This window comes from Salvelinus sp. IW2-2015, linkage group LG3, assembly GCF_002910315.2.
Source record: "Salvelinus sp. IW2-2015 linkage group LG3, ASM291031v2, whole genome shotgun sequence".
Lineage (NCBI taxonomy): Eukaryota > Metazoa > Chordata > Actinopteri > Salmoniformes > Salmonidae > Salvelinus > Salvelinus sp. IW2-2015.
The window spans coordinates 24,584,163-24,600,337 of record NC_036840.1 but is presented as its reverse complement, the minus strand read 5'-3'; the positions used below and the strand labels follow the sequence as shown (position 1 = coordinate 24,600,337).

General features: G+C 46.9%; 1 protein-coding gene across 1 annotated transcript in view; it reads left to right on the top strand.

Annotated features, from left to right (window-relative positions):
- nlgn2a (neuroligin 2a) overlaps positions 1-15,502 on the top strand; it is a 241,779-nt gene extending 226,277 nt beyond the window's left edge. The window contains 5 exon segments of the mRNA XM_024134641.2: positions 422-687; positions 1,011-1,164; positions 2,086-2,402; positions 2,404-2,453; positions 9,094-15,502. Coding sequence (XP_023990409.1) covers positions 422-687; positions 1,011-1,164; positions 2,086-2,402; positions 2,404-2,453; positions 9,094-9,925 — 1,619 coding nt within the window. The 3' untranslated portion in view covers positions 9,926-15,502.
- Positions 15,503-16,175: the final 673 nt, after the last annotated feature.

The following is a 16,175-nucleotide window of genomic DNA, read 5'->3' as shown; positions in this document are numbered from 1 at the left end:
AGCACATGACTTTCTCTCTGATTTGTTACAGTGAGTAAGATATAGGGAAAAGCAAAGGCAAATCTGTGGAGGGTAAAAGGAACAAACTTTCACAACCTAAGTATTCTCAATCCCTTCCCCAAGTCTGAACTTTTCAGATTGCTCAAAGTACAGTATTAACTTCTCTCTTCCCGGAAAGAAAGGAGGCAATGAGAGGATCCCACGTTAGACTATTGAGATGCACCCATGGCTGCTACTCTAGTGACCTAACATCTATAGCGCACTTTGACGGGGAAAAAAAGTGAATGTCCCGCTCACCTTTTCCTGACGTATAGGATATTATTTTTGTCCAGCTCCTGATATTACGTTGGATGTTCATGAAACTGCCCCCTTACAGATCCAGTTGTATAACTTCTCCTTCCACTCTCTCTCTCTCCTCCAGGGTTGTTCCAGAGGGCCATAGCCCAGAGTGGCTCAGCCATCTCCAGCTGGTCGGTGAACTACCAGCCCCTGAAGTACACTAAGATCCTGGCCCGGAAAGTGGGCTGCAGCCACTCAGAGACAGCAGAATTAGTGGACTGCCTGAGGAAGAAGAACTTCAGGGAGCTGGTGGATCAGGACATCCAGCCGGCCCGTTACCACATCGCCTTCGGACCCGTGGTGGACGGAGACGTGGTGCCGGACGACCCGGAGATACTCATGCAGCAGGTGTGTGTGGGCGTGCGTGCGTCCGGGCGTGTATATTAGTCGCAGCTCTCTGACTGCAGAGACAGAGGTACTTTATTGGTTGTGATGAAATCCCAAGCCGAGATTTACCAAGGGTAAAATGTAAAAAGATAAAGATTATGACAAGACATTACTGTAATGGTTCAGTGTAATTGAAGATAGTTTCACATTTGAGTCTTTTTGGTGTTTAATGCTCTTTTTAAGGTGCCCGAAGTGCTTAAAATTTTATGGGGCAGCACAACTCATCTCATCCACGTCTAATGCATTTATGGACCTAACGTGTCCTTCTCTTTTTCTGCCACTAGGGGGAGTTCCTGAACTATGACATCCTGATAGGAGTGAACCAGGGAGAGGGGCTGAAGTTTGTAGACGACAGTGAAGACAACGATGGGATCTCAGCTGCAGCGTTCGACTACACCATCTCTAACTTTGTGGACAATCTCTACGGCTATCCTGAGGGTAAGGGTGTCTATGTACCTATTAATGTACCGCTTTTCAGAAAGTATTGTGTAACAATATAATGAGTCAATACATGTTAGAAAACACCTTTGGCAGCGATTACAGATGTGAGTCTTCTTGGGTAAGTCTCATAAGAGCTTTCCACACCTGTATTGCGCAATAGTTCCCCATTATTCTTTTCGGAATTTTTCAAGCTCTATTAGGTGCTGAGGATCATGGGCTAGATAGCAATTTTCAAGTCTTGCCACAAATTTAAGTCAAACCTGTAACTTGGCCACTCAGGAACATTCACTGTCTTCTTGGGAGGCAACTCCAGTGTAGATTTGGCTTTGTGTTGTGGGTTGTTGTTCCGCTGAACGGTGAATTCCTCTCCCAGTCTCTGGTGTAAAGCAGACTGAACTAGGTTTTCCTCTATGATTTAGCCTGTTCTTGGCTTCGTCCCGTTTATCTTCATCCTGAAAAAGTCCCCAGTCTTTGCCGATGTCAGGCATACCCATAAAAATTATGCTGCACCACCATGCTTGAAAATAAGGAGGCAGTTAGTCCGTGTTGTATTGTTGGATTTGCACCAAAGTTCAAGGTCGTGTAGACTTTCTATAGGCACTGTATATAACCACTAGAGAGGAACAGTGTTTCCCAAAGCCAAGTTATGTGGTGTACTGTTTGGTAAAATCTTCTATTTAAACTTCAATTCACTAACATTTGCCTTTTTCTCTGACTCCTCCCTTACTTTTCCCTCTCTTAACCCTCTCTCTCTCAATTTATCTTTCCCTCTCTCGCTTCCTTTTGCTTATTATCTACCTACGTCTCTTTCTGTTTCTCTTCAACTCTCACTCTGTCCATGTCTAATATCTCTCTCTCGTCTCCACCCCCCCCCCCCCCCGCTCTTCCTCCCATCCTCCCTTCCTCCTGCCTATCTAGGTAAGGACATCCTAAGGGAGACCATTAAGTCATGTACACCGACTGTGGCCGACCGTGACAACGGAGACATGAGGAGAAAAACCCTCCTCGCCTTGTTCACGGACCACCAGTGGGTGGCGCCGGCGGTGGCCACGGCCAAACTGCACGCCGAGTTCCAGTCTTCCCGTTTACTTCACACCTTCTCCACCACTGTCAGACGGAGACCGCGGCCGGAGTGGGCGGACGCGGCCCACGGGGATGAGATCCCCTACGTGTTCGGCGGTGCCCATGATCGAGCCACTGACCTCTTCCCCTGCAATTTCTCTAAGAATGATGTCATTGCTCAGTGCTGTAGTCATGACATATTGGACTAACTTCGCTAAGACGGGGTAGGGGCTGTATGGGTAGGTGGGTAGGTGGTAGGTGGGTAGGTGGTAAATGGTAGGTGGGTAGGTGGGTAAGGTGGTGGTGGTAAATGGTAGGTGGGTAGGTGGGTAGGTGGTATGGGGTTGATGGGTAGGTGGTAAAATGGTAGGTGGGTAGGTGGGAGTGGGTATGGTTTGATGTGAGGGTGGGTAGGCTGGGTAGGTGGGTAAGGTGGTAGGAATGTAGGATGGTAGGTGGGTAGGTGGTAGGATGGTAATGGTTAAGGTGGGTAGCGTGGGTAGGTGGTAGGTGGTAGGTGGTAAATTGGTAGTGGGTAGTGGTAGGTGGGTAGGGGTAGGTGGCTGATGGGTAGGTGGGTAGGATGGCTGATGGTAGGGGTAGGTGGTAATTGGTTAGGTGGTAGGTGGGTAGGTGGTTGCAGGGTAGGTGGTAAATGGTAGGTGGTCGTTATGGGTAGGTGGGTAGGTGGTGGTGGGGGTGCTAGGTGGTAGGTGGGTAGGGTGGGTAGGTGGTAATGGTAGGTGGTAGGTGATGGGTAGGTGGTAAGGTGGTAAATGGTAAGGTGAGTAGGGTGGGTAGCGTGGTAGGTGGTAGGTGGTAGTAGGATGGGTAGGATGGGATAGGAAATGGTAGGTGGTAGGGTGGTGAGGTGGGTATGGTGCTGCAGTGGTAGGTGGGTAGGTTGGCTGGATGGTAGGTGGTAGGTGGTAAATGGTTAGGTGGGTAGGTGGTAGATGGTAGGTGGTGGTTGGTATGGTAGGTGAGATAGGTGGTAAATGGTTAGAGTGGTAGGTGGTAATGTAGGTGGGTTAGGTGGTAAATGGATAGGTGGGTAGGTGGGTAGGTGGCTAGGTGGGTAGGTGGTTAGGGGTAAGATGGTAGGTGGGTAGTGGTAGTGGTGGCTAGGTGTATGGGATAGGTGGGTAGGTGGCTGTAGTGGGATGGAGTGGGTAGGTGGGCTGATGGGTAGGTGGGTAGGTGGTTGGTAAGGGTAATGGTAAGTAGTGTGGGTAGGTTGAGTATGTAGGTGGATGGTAGGTGGTATGGTAGGTAGTGGTAGTGTTGATGGGATAGGTGGGTAGGTGGTGAGGTAGGTGGGTAAGAGGGTTGATGGTAGGTGGGTAGGTGGTAAATGGAGAGTGGGTAGGTGGTATGGTAGGTGGGTAGGTGAATGGGTAGGTGGGTAAGTGGTAAATGGTAGGTGGGTAGTGGTAAATGGTAGTGGGTAGTGGTTATGGGATAGGTGGGTAGGTGGTAAATGAGTAGGTGTGGTAGGTGGTAAATGTAGCGTGGTAGGTGTGATGGGTAGGTGAGGTAGGTGGCGTAAATGGATTAGAGGGTAGGTGGATAGAAATGGAGGTGGGGTAGTGTGTGAATAGGTGGAATAGGTGGGTAGGTGGTAAATGGTAGGTGGGTAAGGTGGTAAATAGGTGTAGGTGGAAGTGGTAGGGTGGTGGGTAGAGTGGTTGATGGGTAGGTGGGTAGGTGGATAAAGATGGGTAGGTGGGTAGGTGGTGTAGGTGGGTAGGTGGTTAGATGGTAGGTGGGTAGGTGGAAATGGGTAAGTGGGATAGGTGGTAAATGGTAGTGAGGTAGGTGGGTAAATGGTGTAGGTGGGTAGGGTGGTGTGATGGGTAGGTGGGATAGGTGGTAGGAATGTAGGTGGGTAGGTGGTTGATGGTAGGTGGGTAGGTGGTTGATGGGTAGGTGGGTAGTGGTATAATGGTTAGGTGGGTAGGTGGTAAATGGTAGGTGGGTAGGTGGTGATGGGTAGGTGTTGGTAGGTGGTATGGTAGGTGGATAGGTAGGTTGATGGGTATGGTTAGGTTGGTTGTGGTAGGTGGGGTAGGTGGGTTGAATGGTAGGTGGGTAGTGGTAAATGGTAGGTGGGTAGGTGGTTGATGGGTAGAGTGGGTAGAGTGGTTTTGATGGGGATAGGGTGGTAGAGTGGTTAAATGGATAGGTGGGTAGGTGGTGACTGGTAGGTGGGTAGGTGCGTTGATGGTAGGGGTGGGTAGGTGGTAAATGGATAGGTGGTAGGTGGTAGGTGTGGTATGGGTAGGTGGGTAGGTGGTAGTGGTATGGGTAGGTGGTAGCGTGGTAATGGTAGGTGGGTGGTGGTAGATGGGTAGGTGAGGTAGCTGGTAGAGTGCGAGGTGGAGGTGGATGAGTGGGTAGAGTGGTTAGAAGTGATAGAGTGGGTTAAAGTGGTAGAGTGGTTGGTGAGTAGGTGGAGATTGGTATGGTTGTTAGAGTGGGTAGGGAAATAGTGTTGAGTGGGTAGGTGGTTGATGTGGGGTATGGTGGGATGGTAGTGTTGGTGGAAGTAGGTGGTGCGGTGGATGAGTGGTGGTGGGTAAGGTAGGTTGGTGGTAGGTGGAAGGGTTGAGTCGGGGTTAGGTGGTTGTGGGAAGGTGAATTGTTGTAGGTGGGAGTGGTTGGTGGTATGGTGAGTGTAGGTGGGTTGGTAGGTAAGTAGGGGGTTGAGGTGGGATAGGGTGGTGGGTGGAGTGGGTAGTGTTGAGTAGGTGGTGGTGAGGTAGAGTGTAGGGTACAGTAGGTTGGTGGGGTGGTGGTTCGTGGGAGGTGAGTTGGTGGGATAAAGTGAGTTAGGTGCGGTTGGTGGTGTAGAGTGGTTTGAAGTGGGGAATAGTGGATTGGTGGAGTTGGTGGGTAGGTGGATTGAGTGGGTAAGTGGTTGAGGTGGTGTTGGTGGGTTAGGTGGTGGTGGTGGATGGAGTAGGTGGTGGAGTGGGTTGGGTGGTTGAAGTGGTTGGTGGGTTGGTGGGTATAGGTGCGTTGGTGGGTAGGTGGGTGGGCTAGTGCGTTAGTAGGGAGGTGGTTGGTGGGTAGGGTGGTTGCGTGGGTAGGTGGTGGCTGGTAGGTGGTTGGTGGGCTGGGTTTGGTGTGGTGGGTGGGTAGGTGGGTTTGGTTGGTAAGTGCGTTGCTGGGAAGGTGGTTGGTGGTTGGTGGTTGGTGGGAGGTGGTAGCTGGGTAAGTGGTAGGTGGGTGGGTGGATGGTGGGTAGGTGGTTGAGTGGATAGTGGGGTAAGTGGTATTGGTTGGTGGGTTGGTGGTAGGTGGTAGGTGGTTGGTTGGTAAGTGGTTGCTGGGAAGGTGGTTTGGTGTAGGTGGTGGTGGGTAAGGTGGTTGGTGGGTAGGTGGTTTGGGGGGAAGGTGGTTGGTGGGTAAGGTGGTTGTGTTGGTAAGTGGGTAGGTGGATAGGTGGAAAGCTGGTTGGTAGGAAGGTGCGTTGGTCGTAAAGTGGGTAGGTGGTTTGTCGCGTAGGTGGTGGTGTAAAGGGTGTAGGTGGTTGGTGGGTACAGTGGTATGTGGGTAGGTGGTTGTGTGAAGGTGGGACGGTGGATAGGTGGTAGAGGGTAGGTTGTTGTGTTAGTGAGAAGTGGGTAGGTGGTGTTGGTTGGTAAGTGGTTTGTGGGACTGTGGTTGGTGGGTAGTGGTTGGTTGGTAAGTGGTTTGTGGGACTTGTGGTTGGTGGGAAGGTGGATAGGTGGTTGGTTGGTAAGTGGTTTGTGGGACTGTGGTTGGTGGGAAGGTGGGTAGGTGGTTGGTTGGTAAGTGGTTTGTGGGTAGGTGGTTGGTGGGAAGGTGGGTAGGTGGTTGGTTGGTAAGTGGTTTGTGGGTAGGTGGAAGGTGGTTGGTGTTGGTAGGTGGTAGGTAGGTAGGTAGGTAGAAGGTAGTAGGTAGGTAGGTGAGGTAGGTAGGGTAGGTGTAGGTAGGTAGGTAGGTAGGTAGGTAGGTAGTAGGGTAGGTAGGTAGGTAGGTAGGTAGGTTAGGTGGTTGTTTGGTAGATTTATTTTTTGGGTGTAGGTAGGTAGGTAGGTAGGTAGGTAGGTAGGTAGGTAGGTAGGTAGGTAGGTAGGTAGGTAGGTAGGTAGGTAGGTAGGTAGGTTGGTTGGTTGGTTGGTTGGTTGGTGGGTAGGTAGGTAGGTGATAGGGTTGTAGGTGGTAGAGAGTTGAGGATGGTGTTTTGTTTGTTCTCCCTCCTCTTGGGACTATTTAATTTAGGGCTCTATTCAAACCCTTAGTGCTGAAGAATCCACTTTTATAGCGCGATTGACAATTAATGGCACTGTTCCCGCGTCGCGTGTTGCTGGTCAGAGTAAACACTGCTTATGTCGGTTCAATCGGAAATTACATTTTTATGCAGATCTTCCCTGATACAGTACTTCGGCTATCCAGACCCCTGTCTGATGATTTGCAGCCCTAACAAGAGTATCATACTGTATGTATAAAATATCAATTACATTTCTTCTGATTTTGAATGTATAAATTGTTTTAATGTTGGTTTGTATCAAATTCATCAGTGTTGTTTAACAGTGAAGTATACACTGAGTATACCAAACATTAAGAGCACCCCCCTGAGTGTACCAAACATTAAGAGCACCCCATGAGTATACCAAACATAAGAGCACCCCCCCTGAGTATACCAAACATAAGAGCACCCCCCTGAGTATACCAAACATTAAGAGCACCCCCTGAGTGTACAAACATTAAGAGCACCCCCCTGAGTATACAAACATTAAGAGCACCCCCCCCTGAGTTAAAAACATTAAGAGCACCCCCCTGAGTTTACCAAACATTAAGAGCACCCCCCTGAGTTTACCAAACATTAAGAGCACCCCCCTGAGTGTACAAACATTAAGAGCACCCCCCTGAGTGTACCAAACATTAAGAGCACCCCCCCTGAGTGTACAAAACATTAAGAGCACCCCCCTGAGTTACCAAACATTAAGAGCACCCCCCTGAGGACAAAACATTAAGAGCACCCCCCTGAGTATACCAAACATTAAGAGCACCCCCTGAGTTTACAAACATTAAGAGCACCCCCTCGAGTTTACAAAACATTAAGAGCACCCCCCGTGAGTTACAAAACATTAAGAGCACCCCCCCGAGTTACCAAACATTAAGAGCACCCCCCGAGTTTACCAAACATTAAGAGCACCCCCCCGAAGTACAAAATAAGAGCACCCCCCTGAGTTACCAAACATTAAGAGCACCCCCTGAGTATACAAAACATTAAGAGCACCCCCCCTGAGTGTACAAAACATTAAGAGCACCCCCCTGAATATACAAAACATTAAGAGCACCCCCTGAGTATACAAAACATTAAGAGCCACCCCCCCCCCCCTGAGATGTACCAAACATTAAGAGCACCCCCCTGAGTATACAAAACATTAAGAGCACCCCCTGAGTGTACAAAACATTAAGAGCACCCCCCTGAGTATACAAAACATAAGAGCACCCCCCGAGTGTACAACACTTAAGAGCACCCCCCTGAATATACAAAACATTAAGAGCACCCCCCTGAGTATCAAAACATTAAGAGCACCCCCCTGAGTGTACAAAACATTAAGAGCACCCCCCTGAGTATGACAAAACATTAAGAGCACCCCCCTGAGTTACAAAACATTAAGAGCACCCCCCTGAGGATACAAAACATTAAGAGCACCCCCCTGAGTGTACAAAACATTAAGAGCACCCCCCTGGGTGGTACCAAAACATTAAGAGCACCCCCCTGAGGTGTACCAAACATTAAGAGCACCCCCCTGAGTGTACCAAACATTAAGAGCACCCCCCTGAGTGTACCAAACATTAAGAGCACCCCCCCTTCAGAACAGCCTCAATTCGTTGGGTACGGACTCTACAAGGTGTCGAAAGGGTTCCACAGGGATGATGGCCCATGTTGACTCCAATGCTTCCCACAGTTGTGTCAAGTTAGCTGGATGTCCTTTAGGTGGGGGACCTTTCTTGATACACATGGGAAACTGTTGAGCGTGAAGAAGCCAGCAGCGTTGCTTTAACCTGTCTCCTCTCCTTCATCTACGCTCATTTAAGTGGATTTAAGTGACATCAATAAGGGATCATAGCTTTCACCTGGATTCACCTGGTCAGTCTATGTCATGGTGTTATGAGAATTTCGTTATCAATGTTCATAAACTTCAATTAATCTACTCAGTCTGGAACCCAGAGTTTGTAAGATTCTGGTTGAATGAAACAGACAAGAGTCCCAGCTTACAATAGTCAAAATGTTTATTCACGAGAGTACTCTGAAGTCCATTATACAAAGACATCCATTTTATACTTGTTCCTTACTTACGCACATACTTTCACACGAACAGTAGCTATCCTACGCACATACATACACACGAACAGTAGGTGAGTTGTATCCTTCTCCAGAGTTCTCACCACTGTGTATCACTACCCAGCCGACAGTTCCATTCTCCCGAGATTAGGGAAACCTTGAGAAGTACTCCCTGTCCTATCATAAGTTTCTCAGAGTTCTAGCCAGGTCGGGTCAAACACAGTTTAATTGTTCTCTGTATTTTCTTAGGCACACACATACACACACATTTATCTCCCTCCCAGTCCAACCTAGTTGGATTTATGTTTAATACTTTAATTATTCCTTATACATGCTACATAAACTATAATCCCTAATGGTTAAGTTTCAGGGTAGAATTATTTAATCATTATCTTTAAACATATAAATTATTTTATCACATGGAAAGAGCAGGTATCCTTCATGTTTTGTACACTCAGTGTATGTATGTAATAACTTTGGAATATCTAAAGTTGATTGAAATCACCTGAGTGAGATTCATCCTCTTTCTCCTCCAGGGACCCCAATCTGCCAGTTCCTCAGGACACCAAGTTCATCCACACCAAGCCCAACCGCTTCGAGGAGGTCATCTGGACCAAGTTCAACTCCAAGGACAAGCAGTACCTCCACATCGGCCTGAAGCCCCGCGTCAGGGACAACTACCGAGCCAACAAGGTGGCCTTCTGGCTGGAGCTGGTCCCTCATTTACACTCCCTCCATGAAGTCCTGAACCCCACCACCACCAGGCTACCTCCAGGCAGCACTCGCCCCCCCGGGGGCCCCTGGAAGCCCAAACCCCGCACCACGGGCCACCCCTACCCCACCTTCCCCGACCCCGTGGAGCCCTACGGATCAGAGCGGCCCAGACTGGACCTCTTCCCCGGTGACACGCGGGATTATTCCACAGAGCTGTCGGTGACCGTAGCAGTGGGGGCGTCGCTGCTCTTCCTCAACATCCTGGCGTTTGCCGCGCTCTACTACAAGCGGGACAAGCGTCAGGAGATGCGGCGCCACCGGCTGTCTCCGCAGCGCCACGGCGGGCCTGCCAACGACCTGGCGCACAGCCAGGAGGAAGAGATCATGTCCCTGCAGATGAAGCACTCGGAGCACGACCCGCACCACGACATGGAGCCCCTCCGGCCCCACGACATCCTGCGGCCCTCCTGTCCGCCCGACTACACCCTGGCCCTGCGGAGGGCCCCGGACGACGTGCCCCTCATGACCCCCAACACCATCACCATGATCCCCAGCACCATCACCGGCATGCAGCCCCTCCACCCCTTCAACACCTACCCAAGCACCGGCCACAACAACACCCTGCCCCACCCCCACTCCACCACACGCGTATAGTAGAGCTACAGCTCCCCCTGCGGGACCGGAGGACCAACTACACACTCTGGTTTACCTCTATTGGCTCGCTATGGATATCTCTCTCTCTCTCTTACTCTCTGTTTCTCCAACCGTCAGCCTGCTGCCCTGATGCTGTGTCCTTCCTACAGCACAACCTTGCTGGGGTTAAGTGGAAGTGCAGCTGAACTGCAGGGGCAGCAGGTGTTATTGAGGGTGTATTGAGATATTTTAAGAGGGTCTCGTATTCTCTGATCCTGACAGCCCCCAAACCTGCCCACAGGATGATCCTCTGCCTCTTACTGTGCATTTCATTTTGTCGTTTTTTCATCCCATGTTTTCTCGGTTTCTGTGCTGTAATAGGGTTGGGGACAGAGGAGGCTGGTGGGAGGAGCTATAGGAGGACGGGGTCATTGTAATGGCTGGAATGGAACAGAGTCAAATATGTGGTTTCCATATGCTTGATGTGTTTGACACCGTTTCATTTATTCCATTCCAGCCTTTACAATGAGCCCGTCCTCCTATAGCTCCTCCCACCAGCCTCCACTGGTTGGGGATAGTTTTTTGGAGTGTGAGGTAACGCGTTTGGTTCCTTTTCCTTCTGATATATTGGAAAACCTCTATCTCTCTACTCATCTCATCTGCTTACTTGAGTCTCTTCTCTTTTCTACATCCCTCTCTTTCCCTCCTCTGTAGTTCTAAAACAACCTTTTTTATACAAGGCGTACAGTACATACAGTTAGTATATATCATGAAAATATTGGTATTCTGATATCGTCTTTCTACCAGCATTCTTGGTGCCAAGTACTGTGTTGTTTTCCCATAGGAGGGGAACTGAGATAGAATCAAGAGTGTTGAGCTGTATCAAGATAGCCTACTTACTGTGTGTTCATGAAAAGTGCCAAACTGGCCTATCTTGTGCTTTTTTCGTTATCTTTTTTTCAACGTTTGTTTGTTTGATTGATTGTTGTTTTCGGTTCTTATTTTTTGTGGAAAGATTTTTAAATATATAGATATATAGACATATATATATATATATAGTTATATATAAATGTGTACAAAGAAGAAAATATCAAAATGGTTTTCTCAGTGGGGATCTATGCATGAATTCTTTTTAAAAACGATGATGGGGAAAGGACACTGGATAGTCAATATTCGCACACACATCTCCTGTTTTAAACTATTTCTATCTCAATTTCATATGCTTTTTCTTCATATTTTCTTTTCTGCAAGGAAAAAAAACTGGAGGCACGTCATAAAACCACTGCAGCAGTGCTACTTTAAGTTTTGAACATTATCCTTTACAACAACGAAAAACCTGACTGGACCAAACATGAATAAAAACAATTATTATACACATTGATTATACAACACATTGCTTATGTTGATCATCTCCCACCCTTATTGCTTACTGTCTACTATTGCACTACAGACTGCATGCTACCCCAAACAAATCAACTACCCTAGTAAATCAATTCAATCTTTATTTATACAACACATTTCATAAAAGTGAGTGCAATCCAAAACATTAAGAACACTAAACAGAAAAAAAACAAGACTACATTTCAATCACATAAAGACCCCTTTCTCTGTCTCACATCCTCCTCCTGCTCTGCTATCATCCAGCCAGGGCCCCTGAGGGCCCCTCTTACATAATGTGAGTTATTGGTGCCACTGTAGCAGCTCTGTATTTTTCTCGTAATAACCAGGCCATCCACTGAGCCTTGGGCCCCTGTCTCTCTGTGACTCATTATGGCAGGCATAGAAGCCATAGACTGCCACTGAAATGGCATCTTATTCCCTATATAGTGCACTACTGTGGCCAGTCAGGCCAAAAGTAGTGCACTATGTAGGGAATAGGATGCCATTTTGGACACAAACCTGGAGGTATTGGTGTCCATTATGCTCTGGCCAAAAAGGGAATAGGGTGTAGGGAATAGGGTGTCCTAGCGGTATTGTTGCTGCAGGTAGGTAGACCTATTGTTTATTCAAGGTAAACCTGCCATGGTTCTCAGAGGTCCTGGGTGGGAAGGTACATACAGTCAAGTCTTGGGTCCTCATATAACACAACTTTTTCCTAATTATGTTACGACGAAGGAGAGAAAAGGAACAGTTCTCAATCTCCCTCTTCCTTTCACACACTCTCCCCTTCTCTCCGCCCGTCTTCGCCTTCGATTTCTGGTGCTGTTTGATGAATGCGCGCGTGAGCACATGTCAGCTCAGCTTCACAGGGCCAGGGGTAACTAGAGGGCCGAGAGAATGATGGAGGAGGATGGAATGTGTGTGAGGAAAGAGACAGACAGACATCTCATATCAGAGGCGCCTCCCCGTGGTGCGAAACCCCCGTAATAACTGCTTACACACACACTCCTCCATTCTTCCTCTCAGTCTATTTTCCCCATCCCGTTCTCCTTTCCTCCACCAGTAAACACCCGTCTGATTCAAGACTGCTGTACATGCAATTTCAACCAACTATCTTTGTGGAAAGTTGAGAGTAGAAATCACCGACGTTTCAACTCGCAACTTCACTGTGCACCGTCGTTGAACCCTGCATCTCCTGACCCTTCACCCCTGGCACATGTCCCTGCTGACTCTGTTGCTCCCACGTCCCCTTAGCGCCACTGCTGTACATTGAACTCTAAGCACACGGAGGAAAGACTGGTGGTCTATCAGACAGGCCAGGGTCTGGGATAACAGAGCTGGGAAGAGGACGGGGAGTACGAGGTCCTTAGACCAAGGGACAACAAAGTGATCAGTTCTTTTTACTCGTTCCTTTTTTTGAACGGGGAGGTGCACGTAAAAGTCGAGGGAAAGCCTGTTGATAACGCCTCCGTCCGTAATGCTATGACATGGCCAGCAGAGGGGGCTGATGGGTGAATAGGATTAATCCAACTGAACTGAACTGTAGCGCTGTGTGTGAACCCACAGTGTGCTGTAGTATCCTCGGTGAGAAACCGTTAGCGACAGTGTTGTCTCTGCTTGTGTTTAGCTTTAGACGTTTCCTTGGTTACTATTTCACTACTGCTCGAAGGCGGGGGTGTGTGAGAGAACACAGATTGGTGTTGTCAGAGACTCTGTGTTGGCCAACTGAGAGAGACGGTGCGTGGTGGGAAAATACGGGAGGTGAGCCGCTGCACAATATACCGTAACAAGGACTAGACTGGGGTTGTGTATGTGGAATCAGAGGGAGTCGGACTTACATGCTGGAACTTTTCTCTCAGCTACAGAGACGGACTTACTATAAAATGTGCTATTGGACTAGAATATGAAACCTGTGAGAGAGCCCCAAAGCCTCCAAGTCATCATCACAGCCTTAAACAAAGGGGAAAGGGTGTGAGATGTGACTGGGACAGTGGACAGACTAGGGCACCGACATCTTATTTCAGGTGTGGGAACGATCAGATACATCTGTCCTATCAAGTCTTTGTGCCATTAGATCCTAGTGAACTTTTTTATCCTGTGAATAAGAGGGCAACGGGAGGGTCGCAGAGGAAACTAGTACTACTACAAATACAACACAATAAAACTTCAACCAATAGAAGAGTGACAGATGCTATTTCCTTTTTTTTCTCCTGTTCTTTTCCTTGTCTATTTTATACGCTTACACACTAGAGGGCGCCATGGTGACACAATCGCCATAACAACCGACCTTTCCTCTGAACATTCTGAATGTGGAGGAATACAGCGTTTTGCGACGGAGAGAGACGTAAAAAAAAAAAGAGGAGCAAAACTGTACATTTTTAAGTGTAAGAACAAACAGTCAAAAATCTTTGTAAATATTACGTTTCTTGTTTGTTTTTTCGAGTGAATGAATGAAACGACTTTGTGACAACAACCGAGACAACAGGTGCAAGTTGAAAAGGGGTCTTCAGCTAGTATTGTATGTTGACTGTACGCCATTTAAATGTCTTCGCTACTGAACTTTTTCGAAAGATTCCGGAAAGTGCGATTCTAATTCTATTAGCTCTTTCAGTGCATGTAACTAACAAAGTTGTTCAGAAGTGGATAGACAATGGACATGCAGAACAAAGTCGCCAAGTGTTGTCTACGTAGCATCTTGACTACTCAACCTGTGTAAGCACGAAGCGAAAACCGTAGCAGGGATACTGACCCATTCTCATTCTATGCTGTTGGTTATAGGGTCTCTCCCACATTCAAATGGGCCATGCATATCTGCAGGCCTGTATTAGCTGTGTACCACACCAGCCAGTCTGGATGATGATACAGCACACCTTAAAGGTGGAATCTGTAACTTACACCACCCATGTGGCAACTACAAACATGGCCAAGAAGCAAAAAAATATATAAAAATGAATGCACCTTTAAAAACATCTTTGTGGCTTTTGGAATTTGTATATTCCCTCCCTGTTGACTCTCCTACCGTTGTGTAGCCCCGGAACCACAGGGAGACCGAGAAACGATGGCTTTTTGTAACCTAAGTTGCCTCTGATCTAGCCTGTTCCCAGATCTGTTTGTGCCGTCTTGCCAACTCCTACGGTCATTGTCGCGACTAGGAGTGGACACGACAGCACAAACAGATCTGGGACCAGGCTACGTCTTAGCCTTATCGGAAATCACGTACTGTGGGTGGGACGGGACACATGTCCCCCTGAATACACTGTGTTACGTACAATATGTGTCCTGTTCATGTAGGTTGTGCTATCTGTACTACAGTGACCTCATCATAAGCTATCGGTACCGCTAAGCTTGCCTTCCAGGTGGAAAGGTGCGGTGGGAATTGAGCTGCTTCGTGGGCAGATGGTTGAACTGCATGACAAGGCATGTACATAGGTATAGACCAGGAAGTGTGAGTGTGTACATGTGAGAGTATGTGTTAGGATAGCTCATTTATGGTGTGTAAGCATAGGTGTGTACTCCATTTTGTTGTAGCATTAGTTAGGACTAATGCAGAGGGAGTAGATATCTATAGTGTTAGTTTAATAGGACTTTAGAACAATTGACCCGACCCCCCAAAAAATCCATATTGGATTTTAATGTATTATCTCCCGCACAAGAAGAAAGTCATACTTTTTGGTGCAAAACCAATTTTCTTAAGTGTTCAATGATTAACACCATCCGTTGTTATATAGCAGCTATCACTGTTTTATAGATTTGCCAGAGTGATGCTCTGTTAAACACCTGTTCTGACCTAAAGAAGTAGACCGTAACGATGTTTCATGTAGGTGAATTTCCCGCCTTGCTCGTGACTACATGTCATGGTTGACCTTCAAAACAGAGAAAGGTTCGTCTGTGTTATGGTCTCGGTACCTGAGAGTCCAGTTGTACTGAAGCACATGACAAATAAGCCTGGGAAACATTCTGAGCTGGGTGTCAGTTCGGCCTGCGTAGTCAAATTTGCACCTGTTGTCTTGTCTTTACTTTTCTTTTGTTGAATTCAGAAACCCAAGACTTGAGATGAAGAAAACATGTGAATAATGGATTTTAAAAAACATATTATAATTTAAAAAAGTAAAGTAAAACTATATAAATAAGGTGATGATATTTGTTTACTTTAGAAGTTATGATACACTGTATGCTGGGATTCTGATGTGGGGAACATTAAAGACATTCATAACCAGACTGTCGACTATGCCTCTTCATTGGCCTACTGCACCCATTCAACTCCATTTAGAACACAGCTTTTTCCATTACAAACAATGTGATTATTGTAATGCATCAATGGAATACCAATACCTTGCCAATATGTTGCATCAGGAAACTGTTTTTATACTGCTTTGAGGTAATAAGGCTAGTAAATATTCAGCTAATATTAATAAGTACGGTTTTCTTACAGAGAAGCAAACAGACAAGCAAACTTGAATACGTTTATTTTCATTTCTAACTTTTGTCGTGTTTATGTGTTTACAATGAGAGGGAACGTTGCCCTTTTGAAAAATGATGCTTTTCAACACTTGACTGAATAACATCAGTATCGGTCATTAGGTAATAATAACAATGCGTGGTTTGATCCAACGTAACAAAATGACAATCAAATGAAATGTTAACCCTACTCACCACATGAGAACCAAAACAAAATAAAAACAAAATGTGTCAAGAAAACATTTATTTTCAAAATATGACCATTTGGATTCAACAAAACGTATAAGGCATGAACAATATGCAGTAACTTTTAAACTTTGTTTACTTACAGAATTTGAATGATTAAACATTGAAAGCATAAAAAAAATGGATTTAGCATCAGACCCTAGTACCCTAGGTAGACTGATTCATGCTCAGTTCAAGGAATAAGTCT